The sequence below is a fragment of the Rissa tridactyla genome, chromosome Z (genome assembly GCF_028500815.1).
Source record: "Rissa tridactyla isolate bRisTri1 chromosome Z, bRisTri1.patW.cur.20221130, whole genome shotgun sequence".
In the NCBI taxonomy this organism is placed as follows: Eukaryota; Metazoa; Chordata; class Aves; order Charadriiformes; family Laridae; genus Rissa; species Rissa tridactyla.
This window is the reverse complement of record NC_071497.1, coordinates 61,905,500-61,920,428: the sequence shown is the minus strand read 5'-3', so window position 1 is coordinate 61,920,428 and position 14,929 is coordinate 61,905,500. Positions and strand designations below refer to the sequence as shown.

The window sequence follows — 14,929 nt, the reverse complement described above, 5'->3', positions numbered from 1 at the left end:
CATCCACTGCAGGGGAAGATCAGGTTCAAGACCATCTGAGGAACCTGAAGGTACACAAGTCCATGGGACCTGATAAAACTCATCCATGGGTCCTGAGGGAACTGGCGGTTGAAGTTGTTAAGCTGCTTTCCATTATATTTGAAAAGTCGTGGCAGTCTGGTGAAGTTCCTGCTGACTGGAAAAGCGGAAACATAACCCCCATTTTCAAAAACGGAAAAGAGGAAGACCCAGGGAACTACAGACCGGTCAGTTTCACCTCTGTGCCCAGCAAGATCATGGAATCTCTGCTAAGGCACGTAGAAAATAAGGAGGTGACTGGTGACAGCCAACATGGCTTCACCAAGGGCAAGTCATGCCTGACAAATCTGGTAGCCTTCTACGATGTTGCCACAGCTTTGGTAGCTAAGGGGAGAGCAACCGATGTCATCTACCTGGACTTACACAAAGCATATGACACTGTCCCGCATGATATCCTGGTCTATAAATTGGAAAGGCATGGATTTGAGGTCAATGGCTCAATGTCCAAGTGGAAAGCAGTGACAAGTGGCATTCCTCACGGGTCAGTACTGGGACCAGTGCTGTTTAACATCTTTCTCGAAGACATGGACAGTGGGATTGAGTGCACCCTCAGCAAGTTCGCTGATGACAGCAAGCTGTGTGGTGTGGCTGACACACTGGAGGGAAGGGATGCCATCCAGAGGGATCTTGACAGGCTTGACAGATTGGCCCCTGCGAACCTCAAAGTCCAACCAGGCCAAGTGCAAGGTCCTGCACCTGGGTCATGGCAATCCCAGGCACAAACACAGGTTGGGCGGAGAATGGCTTGGGAGCAGCCCTGAGGAGAAGGACTTGGGAGTGCTAGTGAATGAGAAACTCAACATGAGCCAGCAATGTAAGCTTGCAGCTCAGAAAGACAACCGCATCCTGGGCTGCATCAAAAGAAGTATGGCCAGCAGGTCGAGGGAGGGGATTCTCCCCCTCTACTCTGCTCTGGTGAGACCCCACCTGGAGTGCTGCGTCCAGCTCTGGAGTCCTCAGCACAAGAAGGACATGGACCTGTTGAAATGGGTCTGACAGAGGGCCACGAAGATGATCAGAGGGCTGGAGCACCTCTGCTATGAGGACAGGCTGACAGAGTTGGGGTTGTTCAGCCTGGAGAAGAGGAGGCTCTGGGGAGACTTATAGCAGCCTTACAGTACCTAAAGGGGGCCTACAGGAAAGATAGGGAGGGACTCTTTATCAGGGAGTGAAGCAATAGGACAAGGAGTAACAGTTTTAAACTGAAAAAGGGCAAATTTAGATTGGATATTAGGAAGAAATTCTTCACTGTGAGGGTGGTGAGGCACTGGGACAGGTTGCCCAGGGAAGCTGTGGATGCCCCATCCCTGGAAGTGTTCAAGGCCAGGCTGGATGGGGCTTTGAGCAGCCTGGTCTAGTGGGAGGTGTCCCTGCCCACGGCAGGGGGGGTGGAACTAGATGATCTCTAAGGTCCCTTCTAACCCAAACCATTCTATGATTCTGTGATATACACACCCTTCCCCAAAATATCTTCAATTGACTGTGAGATTTTTTTTCTTAAAGTATTCTAAGTATTTAAGTAGTTCTATTTTGCTATCCTCATCATTAAACTTACCTTCTTTGAACCTGTTTTGTACTTTGTGAAAATACTTTTTTTTAAACCAAAAGTTAAAATGTTCAACGCAACATAATTTATTTTTAAGTATTTCATTTTACACAAATCAAAGTCAAGTTAGTTATAAGGTTCACTACTGCAATTCACCATGAAGTATTAAACCAACAAATAAATCTGCGTTTGGTTGAGACAGAGTTATATTTTCAACTATATGAGTACCTGCTTAAAGGAGCTTGAAAGGGAGGCACAACATAGACTAATAAAGCATTCTACAATTTAAAAAACCCTGAATCTGATGAATTACCAACATACATGCTGTTCTAATCTCTTATTTCCAGTGATAGACTTCAACATTAGACCTTAAAATCTCCCCTTACGTTTAAGTGAATTAACATGTCTGTGAAAATAATGAATATGTATGCAATGAAACTAACAGTGCTTTTAAATACATAATTACATTTTATGTTCTCATTTCCTGGAGATGAATTGAGAGGTAATGATGACTGTAGACTCTCGCCTGTATCAAGATACTATCAGTTCTCAGTTAAGCAACAATCCAGTCCAACTCAGACCTTCAAGAATGCTCATGTCAGTTTTGCTGGCATCTGCATGTAGGTTATGAAACAATTTATCTTACATTTTATCTTTTGTCTAACCCCAAGCACATTAAAAAAGTGAAAAAAAAATGCATGAAAAAGAAAGCCTCCCAGTGATTTCACCTGGGGTTTGATGAAACAGCACCTACTCCACATGACTGTGAAGTACTGTCCACAGCTATAAGACCACAACAATTCAAAGTAGCAAGGTAGACTCCTCTCTGTGAAGACTGGTGAACACAACTGTACATACATAAAAGACTTGGGGTTATTGGGTTATAACCATGAACTTATTCTTTTGAATTCTTTTTATTTTGTTTTTAAATAACCAGATTTGGTACCCTGTATCAAAGAACGTTTTATATCTTGGTCTTAAAAGGCTTAGAGCTTCATCACATGAACCTGTCACTAAGTTCTATAGCCAAATATCAACGCTAACTGGTCCGTACTTTCAGAAGACAACTGCACTATATATGGGGATCTGACAAAATTAACATTTAGCTATCTGAAATCAAAGGCACCAGAGCACAGGTATCTTTCTAGTCCTCCACCATGCTGAACAATCCATCCTCTAATGGGGCACTAGATGAGGAAAAATACAACTGAAAAACTAGCATGATATAAAGCTAAAAACCATAAAAACTCAACCAACCAAACAAACCCCCCACTTCTATCATGGACAACACTAATCTGCATTTTCAAGCTTTGCTATGAACCTTTGTTTTGGGTTGTCTTGGTGTTGTTTTTTTGCCTGAAGAATCTGCAGAGAATACAGCTATCCTACTTTAATAAGCCTCCACCAAGCAGACACAATTTTGTGTTTGTTTCTGCCTTCCCTCCTGTAGGCTTTGCTTTTGCTAAAAGTTTCACAACATCAGAAATTTAACACCCAGATGATGTATCTTCCAATCTTTCCAATTTTGCTCCAAAAAGACGACAATAAACACACTTAATTTCCTCCTAAATTCATTCTGAAAACTGACAAAGTGAAACTGATTAAAATATCTATTAAAAACCCCAAATTCTTTAAAAAAAAAAAAAACAAGCAAAACTAAAACAACTTCCCAACAAATCAAAAACAGATACCTAATACAGAAAACTTCTAAAAGCATCAAATAAAATAATTACAGAAGGCATATGCAATTTTGACTAAATACTGATATTTGTATTCAAGCTTAATTATCCTTGTAACTGATTTTTTCATTTTAATAACACATTCTGCAGGTTATACCTTCCTTACCCTGCCCTACATCCAAACTTTATCTTCCTCCTTGTCACCCTTCATATGTAAACAGTATTATATGTTCACAGCTCCCATTTCACCGAGGCATCAGAAATACTTCCATTCTAGAAATACTCCATGCAAATGGAGCTAACCCCAGCCATAAGAGTTTATAGAAACCTAAGGATCTTTGTTCCATTATTAAGCCTGCCAGAAAAACATACTCAGCAAGTTAACACAAACCATTTCATGCTCAAGTTCTATTTATAAAGCAATTCTTCCACCCTAGATACCCAGCGTAATATATATTTTGTCATCATAGATACAAGTACTGCTTTCTCTCAAACAATGAAATAAAAACAAGAGATGGCATCTTTCTCTACCACATAATACAGATGACCAAGTTTTATAACTCGAAAATTGCCAAGTTAGGAAGAGAACTTAACGTACATTCGATGCAACTATGTACAACTAAAAAAAAAAAAAAAAAATCAACCACAGAACACGCCTCTGAAGTTTACCAAGGTTGTTCTTTCAGAAAAAATAGAAAATGAGGTATTTTAAAGCTGCAATTCAAACGATCATTGAGGTTAAAAAAAAAAAGGAAAAAGAAAAAAAACAAGACACAACTCTTGGATCACATTCCCTACTCAATATAATATTTATCTTTTCTTGTTTGACAAAAGACAAAAAAAATAATCTTTTCTTCTCCTACAAATTCTAATAAAATGGGAACTGTTTCATCGTGCTTTGAAGAAGGCCTCTTATTAAATGTAGTGTTCATAATCTTCAGCCATCTGAAAAAAAATATTCATCCCAATTCTCTATGCAGCAACATTTATCATTTGGCGGGAAAAAAAAAAAAAGCACTTTTAGTTCAAATGTCATCACACTATCTCACTGAGTTAGTTTCAGATTGCTGAACTTTCTGAAACATTACTTTATGGACAGAGCAATAGCTCAAAATAAAAATAGTTTTTGAATTGTAAATCCTCTTGCCTACCTCTCTCTTTCTACAGTCAAAACCAGAGAAAAACATTGTAGTTTTAAATTGAAACCAGTAAAAACAATGTTGGCTAATTGAACAAGGTGCCAAGCTGAGATAAATTGACATTTGCAATACAGATTAAATGAAATAAACCCATTTTAGCTGCTATGTTACCACACATATATTAGATGAATCAGAAGACTACAGTCTTAATAATCTGCATAGGAACCAATGATTTTATCAAAAGTGCTTCTGAGATGCAATAAAGATGATATTTGTTATTTTTGGTTGAGTACTTAAAATTGGAATTATTTTAAAATAAATCAAACATAGGCATTATAAAACAGTTTTAAAAAAGTGGCGTATTATTCAGCTGGCTATGTTTTTTTAGCTTTGCAAAATACACTGTTAAAGTGTCACAAAAAATTATATACATCTAATACGCTTCCATGTTTAAGTGTTTCACAAGATTGGATGAGAAGCTACTGACTTGTCGTGGTTTATCGGATTATCTCAGAAAACTAAAATTAACTTCCTGTACAATCTTTTAAAAGAATAGCACAGAAAGAGACATAAGTACAGTATCTATTTTATATATTAGTCAGTATTCACAGTAATAACAAAATTCTTAATTTTCACCTATTAAATTCAGCAATGAATTTGAACAGTCAAACACAGTAAGTTAAACAGGTGATGGTTAGCTATAAATGTCAGAGATGTTCTCACTCTTCAAAAGCACTCCTCTGAGTGGAGGAACCAGAAAAATAGGGTCAACTAATGGAGAAACCATAGTTTCCAAGTACATACTGCATAATAAAAGCAGTAAATAGTAACTAAAAATCACAATTTCCACACTAATAAGATGTTCAGTTACCTTTACCATACCTTTATCTGCTGTCTTCTAAGCATCGCAAGTTCCCTCATATCTCTGAATGGCTGTAGTAAGTACTGGTAGAGCTCTGTGGTAGCTTCTGCAAGACTACTGTAAGCTTCATCTTCCATTTGATACAGTTCAAGCAGCTCTACCATGCTTTCCGTGTTCTTATGTTTTTCCAGAAGCTGTAGAAAAAGCGCCAATTTTAGTTCAAACACTCCTGCTAGAAGTGACAGTCATTTAGAAACCATTTTTTAACCCATCCTTTGTATTATCTTCCCTCTCCCACAAAATCATCACTCAGAGAAATGTACAAATAAACAAACAAACAAAAAATCTTAATCCCCATCCACATCTTAATTTTAGCCAGCCAAGTAGGACCACGTTCTCCAATAACCTTAAATCAAAATGTGCAACGATCCTGTTGATTTTTTCTTTCAAAAATCTCTGGAAGGTAATGAATATGAGCATAAACACAGCACAAAAAGCAACTTAATGCAAGAATCTATAACGTAGGAATCAGCTATGCTACTTCACACATTTCCCAAAAGAAGACAAGGCGCATTTTGATCTCTCTCGGTTTTTTGGTGTTTGGGGTTTTTTTTTTTGGCGCTCTCTACTCTGGACCCACACAGTGCCATTATATCAGCTCCAGACACAGACAAGAATCTATATGAAAGAAAACAGTGATTTGCCTTTCTGGTGATTTTGCCTTCAGGTTTATGATTTTAGCCTAGAGACCGTGTAGGCGTGAAATTTCAAATTTCAAATTTTCAAATGCATGACATTTCAACACAAAGTTTCCATTAGATTTTTCTATTTAAAAAAATACTTAAAATATAATACTTTATGTTTTAATTCATATAAGAAAACATAATATCAAAGTCTGTGCATTCCTTCCTTTGTTTTTTAAGAAGATGAAAATTCATCTGTTTGTACAAATTTGCTACAATGTACGTTTTTAATTTATATGCCTGTTTTGCATCTATTTGGGGCATTTGCCCAGGCACAACTCACATAGTGCTGGAAATCTTTCACCATTTCTAAAAAAAATATTCAACTATTTAACAAAAACTAATCTCATACAGACGTGTGGGGTACTTAATGTATTTACAAAGACAAGATTATGTAAAATTAATTGCCCGTTATGTAATTTTCAGTGTCAAAGTCTCTTGTCCTATATATTATCATCTCAAAAGCATATATTCATAGTCCAAGTTTATGAAGTCAAGGCATGAAAGGTCTAGGCAAGATGGTGTAGAACAGATGTGACACTGCTCAGCAGCATGAGGCAATTTGTTGTATTGCCTAAACAACTTCACCTAGGAAGTTGTTCCTATTGTAAGATTATTTGCTACACCCTTCTGCTCCCTTCCAGCAGCACGTAATATTTTGTGGCATTTGAGCTCTCACTGAAGAGTGCTGGGTAGTGGTTTGTGGATTGCAGTCTGTACCACTGACATTTCGTGAACTTTCAGGGTTAAACACACATAATCTAACCTGCAGTTACAGGGACAGAAGTCACCCCAAGATGCTCTTAGGTTTGAGTCCTAAGTCCCTCTGGATTTCATGCAGTATTCCAGCCCACTAGTTGTTTTAAACATCTAGTCTTATAGCCACCTTCCACCTCAGCTCCTCTTGCTTGTTGCTAGTGCCTAAAAACAGAGTTCCCATACTCAAACCTTCTCGTACTTCCCCCTGGCACTATCAGAAAACCCCCTTGCAATCCCAAAGCTGCAATTATCCTTCTGTCAAGGTACTGAAAAAACAAACCTTTCTTCTCGAGCCACACATTGCAAAAAGGGTCTCTCTTATTAGCAGCAGATCTACAGCACACTGTAATGTTAGTTTCCTTTTAGTTGCTTAGGCTATTAGTATCTTCTTATTAAATACATTCACACATTTCGTTCTGAAACCCTACTATTCTACTAGGATACAAATACTAGAGAACAACAAAAAAATGACAAAAATTAGAGAAAACTTATCATGATTTAAAGTAGAATCTTAAGCAACCTCATTCCAGGAGCAGAACAATGCAATGCAGGCCCTTTTTTTTTTTTTTCCTTTTTTTTTTTTAAGGGGGGGTGGGGGAGGGGAGGGGTGGTGGTGAAGGGGGGGATGTTCCCCTTTACAGACCACTCTTAAGGCCTATTCAATAGTTATATAGTTATGATATCCTGGAAGCCAGTCACAAATTTGCAGAAGTTGGAGTGAAAGCACCAGGAAATGAAGGACCATTTTATGTCCATCAGTATAGCACAAAGACCTCTTAAGGACACTGAAAGTATTACTACTTCTAATTAGCTGGTTGTTCAGTGAAAATCACGCCCATCGCTGGAAACAGTATGGATAAAGTAATCAATTATCACTACATTCCTGCACGTAAATGGGCATAGTTTCAAGGTCTTGTCCGTGTCCAGTTCTATTTGGTCTGCTGCTGGGGTTACCCCAAACCTAAACCTAATCTTCAACTCCTTCAGAAATACCAAACCCCCAATAAAAAAATAAAAAAAACAAACAAGTGAAGGCACGTTATTCATACAGAATATACGTATTCTTCGACTATTAACACCGGGTAAGCAACTATTCTTCCTTCCTAAGGCAACGATGCACACAGAATCCATTTCCTGTGCCTAATGAAGACCTTCCTGAATGCAAATGGTGATGAAATTTCATTTAAACCACAGTTGCCAGAAAAGACGTAACAAAACATGAAAACTGATTTGTAAATCAAGGAGTATCACCTTATTTGGTTTGGAGCAAAGACCAAAGAGCTACTGAATAAGCGCATTCCTCAAAACGGGTAGGAAGGTTACCACCTGCGAGCACTGGCTACACACAGACTCATTACACTGATCAGCCTATTAACGTGTTCTCCTACAGGATCATTCAGACAGCCTTTTGGGGAAAGAGATCCAAACATTAACCTTTTCTACAAAGACTGCAAACAGCTCAAAAGCACATTAAAATTATTTTTTTCCTGTCAGATCACCACCATAAATTGCTGCCTCAAATTTCACCTGGGTTAAAAGTTACATGAGAGAAAGAAGAAATCAAAGAAGTGTGAAAAAATCCAGTTTTAAAAAACAACACAGACAAATTATGCCATGTATTTGAAATTATAGTTATGATACGTGGCCAGGAAGGCCAACAGCATCCTGGCTTGTATCAGAAACAGTGTGTCCGGCAGGACTAGGGGAGTGATCACTGGTGAGGCCACACCTTGAATACTGTGTTCAGTTTCGGGCTCCGCACTATAAGACAGACATTGAGGTGCTGGAGCATGTTCAGAGAAGGGCAATGAAGCTGGTGAAGGGTCTAGAGCACAACTCTTATGAGGAGCAGCTGAGGGAGCTGCGGTTGTTCAGCCTGGAGAAAAGGAGGCTGAGGGGAGACCTTCTCACTCTCTACAACTACCTGAAAGCAGGTTGTAGCGAGATGGGGATCGGTCTCTTCCCCCAAGTAAAAAGTGATAAGACAAGAGGAAATGGCCAGGGGAGGTTTATATTGGTTATTAGGAAAAATTTCTTCTCTGAAAAGAGTTTTCAAGCATTGGAACAGGCTGCCAGGGAATTGCTGGAGTCACCATCCCTGGAGGCATTTAAAAGCCGTGTAGATGTGGTACTTAGGGACATGGTTGAGTGGTGGACTTGGCAGTACTAGGTTAACAGTTGGACTTGATCTTAAAGGTCCTTTCCAATCTAAACAATTCTATGATTCTATAAACACGGTTTAGAGAAATATAAAAGGGTCAGACTATTCCCTCACTTTTTGGAACTGATGTGATTACCAATCACCAAGTCTTCACCAATAGAGAGTGGTATGAACAGAAGATTGGTGCCTGTCCTAAAGGCACTGACATAGGAGATAGATGGTGCTAAGCTGTCTGCGTAGAGGACCTCTCCCACTTTGCTCAATAAAGCAGTCTGATGGAAGCTTTCCTGTTCTGGACCAAAGTCAGCTGAAGCATTTTTTTAGCTGGCTGCCATCCAGACAGTATTCAGACTATCAGATAACAATAACGTCAGGTCTAGCACAGAATCCACTGAATTAATAATGTCATAAGGCAAAGCAGGCCTGCCATAGACTCACAGGTAGTTTAACTGTATATGTTCCAATTTTCACACAGGCAACACCTACACGATACACTATATTAGAAACGTGAAAACTCAGCTAAAACCTTTTAGTGAGATGGTGACGTTGGTTAAGCTGGCCAAATGCATCAGCCAACCTGGTACCTTAATACCATGCAATTTTCAAGCTGTTAGCATAAAAAACACGAACAATTTTTGTGGCTTGTTTTATGCCTCACTCATTAGTAATTTTCAGCACAGACATTCACTGTTACTGTTCATTTACTTCAACAGTCTCAGTATGAATTTTTCACTTTCACAGTTTTTTAATTATATTATTTCAAGAAGTGGGTGGAGGAGGGTAGAGCAATATCCTGTACAGGCCTGACTAGAGCTACATCCATTGAATACTGCATTTATTTTAAGAATCATGTTTCACAGACGTTACATTGTTCACATCTAAATGAAATATATTTTAGGCAACTACTATGCAGATAGACTCTAACCAGCAGGAAACACTTTTTTTTTTATTTAACAGCACATAAATTTGAACTACATAACAAAGATTATTTCCGTCTTTGTTTTTTTTTAAAAATATATTTTGTCCATAAAGATTTAAAAGCATTACAGCAGACAGTGCAATTATGTTGACCACAGTTGGGAACATAATCCAAAGCTTGATTTAATCAGTGAAGAGTCAAGCCTCACATTTCCTTTCTATTATTCCCACAGCCTTCCCTGTTACCCCTATTTTATTTTGTGTCTTTTATAAAAAGATTGCAATATGACACATACCCATTTTCAGCTAAAACAGACCATAAAGATATTTTTCAGTCTCTTCCTAAGCTTCTTCCTATTTTTGGAATTACAGAATGCCCTATTTTCCTATGAATTTATGTTCTCAGAAGCCTTGTAGTATTACTTGCCATTTCCAGGACAAATTCTAAAGATTTTTAATTGAAGCAGCATATTTAAGATTACAGATAAAACTAAGGATAGTTGTTTTCAGAGAGTACAGTTCTGCAGATAGAGTAGTTTTTAGATATTCCATTCTTTCTACTAAACAGGAATCCTGAGAGTAAAATACCAAATCCTCCTGCTGATACACTTGCAATAGTCTCCCATTAGAGCTCTAGACAAAGAATAACGCCCCAGAGAACATAAAATTTGGATGCAAAGTTTTAGGAACTGAACTTACTGCAGTTTCTTATATCAGAACATGCTTAAAATTGTTTCTATTCTCTCTCTTTTTAAGCTATCTTTAAACAAACAACCAAAAAATTCTGTTCAAGGCAAACACACTCCCACATGGCCTCGTAATGAGCAGGAGTCTCAAGTAAACTGTACTACAGGAAAACTGCTTTTCTCTCTTACACACATGGTCCTGAATTAAAATGTCACCTGTTGTGGTTTAAAAAAAAAAAATAATCAAGCCTTGACAGGAAATTTAGCTTTCTGTTTGCATGATTGCATTGCTATCAACAATCCATATCTTTGTAGTATAAAAAGACCATTTGCATATTGAGCAGGTGAAGGCCCCAGTAACAGACCCAAAGCCTGACTCTCCATTATAGATCTAAAATATATTTTACTGTTGGGGCAGAAATCATCTAAGAGAATACAGAAGATGGATACAGAGCTGGGATAGCATAAACAAATAAGGTAGTACTGCCCAGCATGAGAAGTGCTGGAACCAGCACTGCATCTGTCTAACTTCTTAAGATTAAAAAAAGATACAAACAAGCGACTTACATATTAAACTTATTTGGAAACAACACAGTTTATAATTAGTACATAAAGCAATCATACACCTACTGAGTGGACAAAAAACCCCCTAATTTTTACAGCCAGGCTTCTGAAGATGGGGAATGCCAACACATTGCAAAGGTTATTGTCTGGATTTTCGGGGCACTTTCTGAAGGGCTGTTTATAGAAGGACTGAGCTAATTAAAATAATCAAACCAAAGACATACATAAAGCACACATAACAAAGAAGTTCAAAGTTTGCAGTTTTTCTAAGAAACAAACAGCAAACCCGCATGCACACAAAATAAAACCCAAAAAAAGATGCTAAGAAGTAAAACACAAGAAATAAAAAACGAACACTTCTGTAAGATGTCTTCTAGCCTCTGAAAAGCTGCTCCTACCAAGCAAGCCACATTATTCCTCTTTAAACCCTGTTTAAAACAGTCCTTTACCATGCAGAGAGCATGTGTACCTCAGGACATGTGTGCAGAAATGTACTGGGTGTAGGTGGCAAGGTTTTTGAAGCAGGTGTCTACAGGGCTGGCTTCTATGAGAAGATGCCAGAAGCTTCCACCATGTCCAAGAGAGCCAGTTCCAGCCAGTTCCAAGAAGGACACACCAATGGTCAAGGCTGAAACCAGCAGCAACAGTCGCAGCACCTCTTTCATAACATATTTAAGAAGGGGAAAAAACTGCTGCACAACAGCAGCCAGGAGAGAGGAGTGAGAATACATGGGAGAAACAACCCTGCAGACACCAAGGTCTGAAGAAGGGAGGAGGTGTTCCAGGTGCCAGAGCAGAGATTGCCCTGCAGCCTGTGTCGAAGACCGTGGTGAAGCATGTTGTCCTTCTGCAGCCCATGGAGGTCCACGGTGAAGCAGATATCTAACTGGCAGCCCATGGAAGAACCCACGCCAGAGCAGGTGGATGTGCCCTGAAAGAAGCTGTGACGCCATGGAAAGCGTGTGCTGGAACAGGCTCCTGGCAGGACCTCCAGCCCCATAGAGAGAAGAGCCTACACTGGAGCAGGTTTGCTGGCACAACCTGAGACCCATGGGGGACCCATGCTCATGCAGTCTTTTCCTGAAGGACAAGACTGTGTGGAAAGGACTCATGCTGGAGCAGTCCGTTCCTGAAGGACTGCATGTGGTGGAAAGGATCTACATTGGATAAGTTCGTGGAGATCTGTCTCCTGTGGGAGGGACAGACCACACGCTGGAGCCGGGAAGAGCATGAGGAGGAAGAAGTGGCAGAGAATATGTTACAGACTGACCACAACCCAATTCACTGTCCCACTGTGCCACTGGGGGTGAGGTGGTAGAGAAACTGGAAATGAAGTTGAGCCTAGGAAGAAGGGAGGGGTGGTGGGAAGGTGTTTAAAGGTTTGGTTTTATTTCTTATTATCCTGCTCTGACTTGAATAGCAATAAATTAACTTAATTTCCCAAGTCGAGTCTGTTTTGCCTGTGACAGTAATTTCTAAGTGATCTCCCTGTCCTTATCCCAACCCACAATCCTTTTGTCATATTTTCTCACCTATCTCCAGCTGAAACAGTGGAGTGAGAGCAGCTTGACGGGCATCTGGTGGCCAAGGTCACCTCACTACATGAGAGCACACCAGAAGCTAAGACCAGCATATTGCAGATTGCTTGGCATCTTTTCGCTCTTATTAGTTATCATCGTTTACACTTAGGTTGCCCCTAGGACAAAGTACCAATTACTTTTGACAAGTTCATTTACACAGCCTACCAAAATACACCTCATTTCAATACACTGCCTGTAATACAAGTCCATAGAAAAGAACTGAACTGTGTAAGAAAAATTGATGTAGTATTTTAATGTAGCCAAGTGAGCCAAACCATAATTTCCATGTATGCATCATTACTAAATAATGCAACTTCTCTCCTCCCACCCGAAATTCTAAACAGAAGTCTCAGCAGAACTGTATGTATATATATAACTTGTTGGAACATCACGAGGCTCAGGCTTTAAGCTGCCAACTCTGACAACAATGTATGGCACACCAGATCTCTTCTGAAAGCTCAAGAGAGAGATGTCAACAATTAAAAATTATGCATCTCCTTTACTGTAAACAAGACAAAGGTGTAACACCGTGGTAATGCTGCTTTTATTTTAAGATAGCACTCATCTCATCACCTTACCTGACTGTGCTACTCCTGAATTACTCTCTCATGCTAAATGAAGGCATATAAAAAACAAGTATTTGTTTGAGTTTAGTGTATTACTTAGAAGGGCACAGCCACAAATAAGCTACAGAAATTATAGCAAACAAGGGCTAATTGCACAGGAGTGCTCATTGTACAGGAGTGCTAGGCTTTTTTTCTGCTGTTAGTAACCCAGAAAAAAGTATTTAGATTGTAATGTAATTTGATGAATAAAATAGATCCGTTTACTGTGTTTCAAAGTTCTTATGGCACTCTGGGACTCCTTCCCTTTGGAAAGCAGCAAAATAACTAAAAGGTAAAGTCACTAATGAATCACTGATCAGTTGGAACATGGTAACTCTGAACAAAAAGACTTCTAGGCAACACCTCACCCTGAAGGCTTGGCAAAGAGTTTATTTTACACATGTCCTAATGAGTTCTAAGTATTTTTTTTCCTGCAGGAGTCCAATCAAAAATAAAACCTAAAGCCAGAAGACTGAAAACATATCTTATATAAGTGTTCATGCTGTGCCATGAAATACATAAACTTTTGGTCCACGGACCCTCTTATTCTGTGCTTCTGAACTATGCTATCAGTCAGGAAAACATATTTAAGAGCCTCAAAACTGACAACTGTTGAAACAAACTAATATTTGCACATAATGAATACATTTAGTTAGCAGTTATTACAATGCTACTCTTAAAACCCTTCTTTGCATAATGTTTGCAATGCCAGGACACAGGCCCAGCCTAATACCCACTCTGCTAAAGAGCAAATGTTCTTTTATGAAAACAAAGGTGAAAACTTGGTGGGAAGACAAAAAAATATATTTAAGAGGTATAATCAATTTCACTCTGAATTCAGCTGATGGAAATTATATCAGACACACTGAATTAGTACTCTTACCAATTTTACAATGCATTTGGCATGGTAGAAGATATTCTCAAATGTCTGATAAAGCTAATGTTAGACTTTAAAAAAATCTAATTCAAAGTAGTTAAAGCATTGTGACAATACCAGATTCAAAGCACTGGTACGCATGAATTCACTTTTTAAAGCTGAACTAAGCTAATGGCTTGCTCCTATCAAAAGGAGATCACACTTCCCATCCCCTCTTCCCTCTCTCCTTCCAGTTTCACACCACTTCCCTGTTCCTTCTGCTCTCAGGTGCCCTCTTCCTCCACTGCGATTGGCTTTGGTATTTCTCAGACCATTCAAAAATATAACTGAGCATCTGGCAGAAAGCTATTTCTGTAGTTCCTCTTGGATTAATTTACTGAAGTTTACTGAGTTGAATCAGCAAACTGCAAGGGCAGAGAAGCACAACAGGAAGGAACACAAAGCTGAAGCAGGGAGGACAGAAAGCAATAGGATCCCTGCCTTTCAGCACCAGCAAGCTGACGATCCAGTTCTTCAGCTCCCTTCAACAACACGGCTGATGAACAGCCTTTAAACCCTGGATGACAGCTGACAGTTAACTCAAATGGCCCTCTGTGTGATTTCTCAAGGCTGGTATAGTTCAGCACTGTTTCAACCTCTACAGCACCTCAGACAATGATGAAATCATTGAAAGGTAGATCTAAGAAGGAAACAGCATTACACCTGACGAAATGCAATTTTTAAACTTTCTAA

The 14,929-nt window shown here is 39.1% G+C and overlaps 1 protein-coding gene across 4 annotated transcripts in view; it reads right to left on the bottom strand.

The window, feature by feature from the left end:
- The window catches only part of JMY (junction mediating and regulatory protein, p53 cofactor), a 74,326-nt gene that overhangs the window by 48,100 nt on the left and 11,297 nt on the right, over nt 1-14,929 (bottom strand). For all 4 annotated transcript variants that reach the window (XR_008463795.1, XM_054185500.1, XM_054185501.1 and 1 more), the window contains exon 2: nt 5,325-5,498. Coding sequence is in view for 3 of the 4 variants with exons in the window: in XM_054185500.1 (XP_054041475.1) it covers nt 5,325-5,498 (174 nt within the window). In the remaining variant the exon portion in view is untranslated. The remainder of the gene's footprint in view (nt 1-5,324; nt 5,499-14,929) is intronic.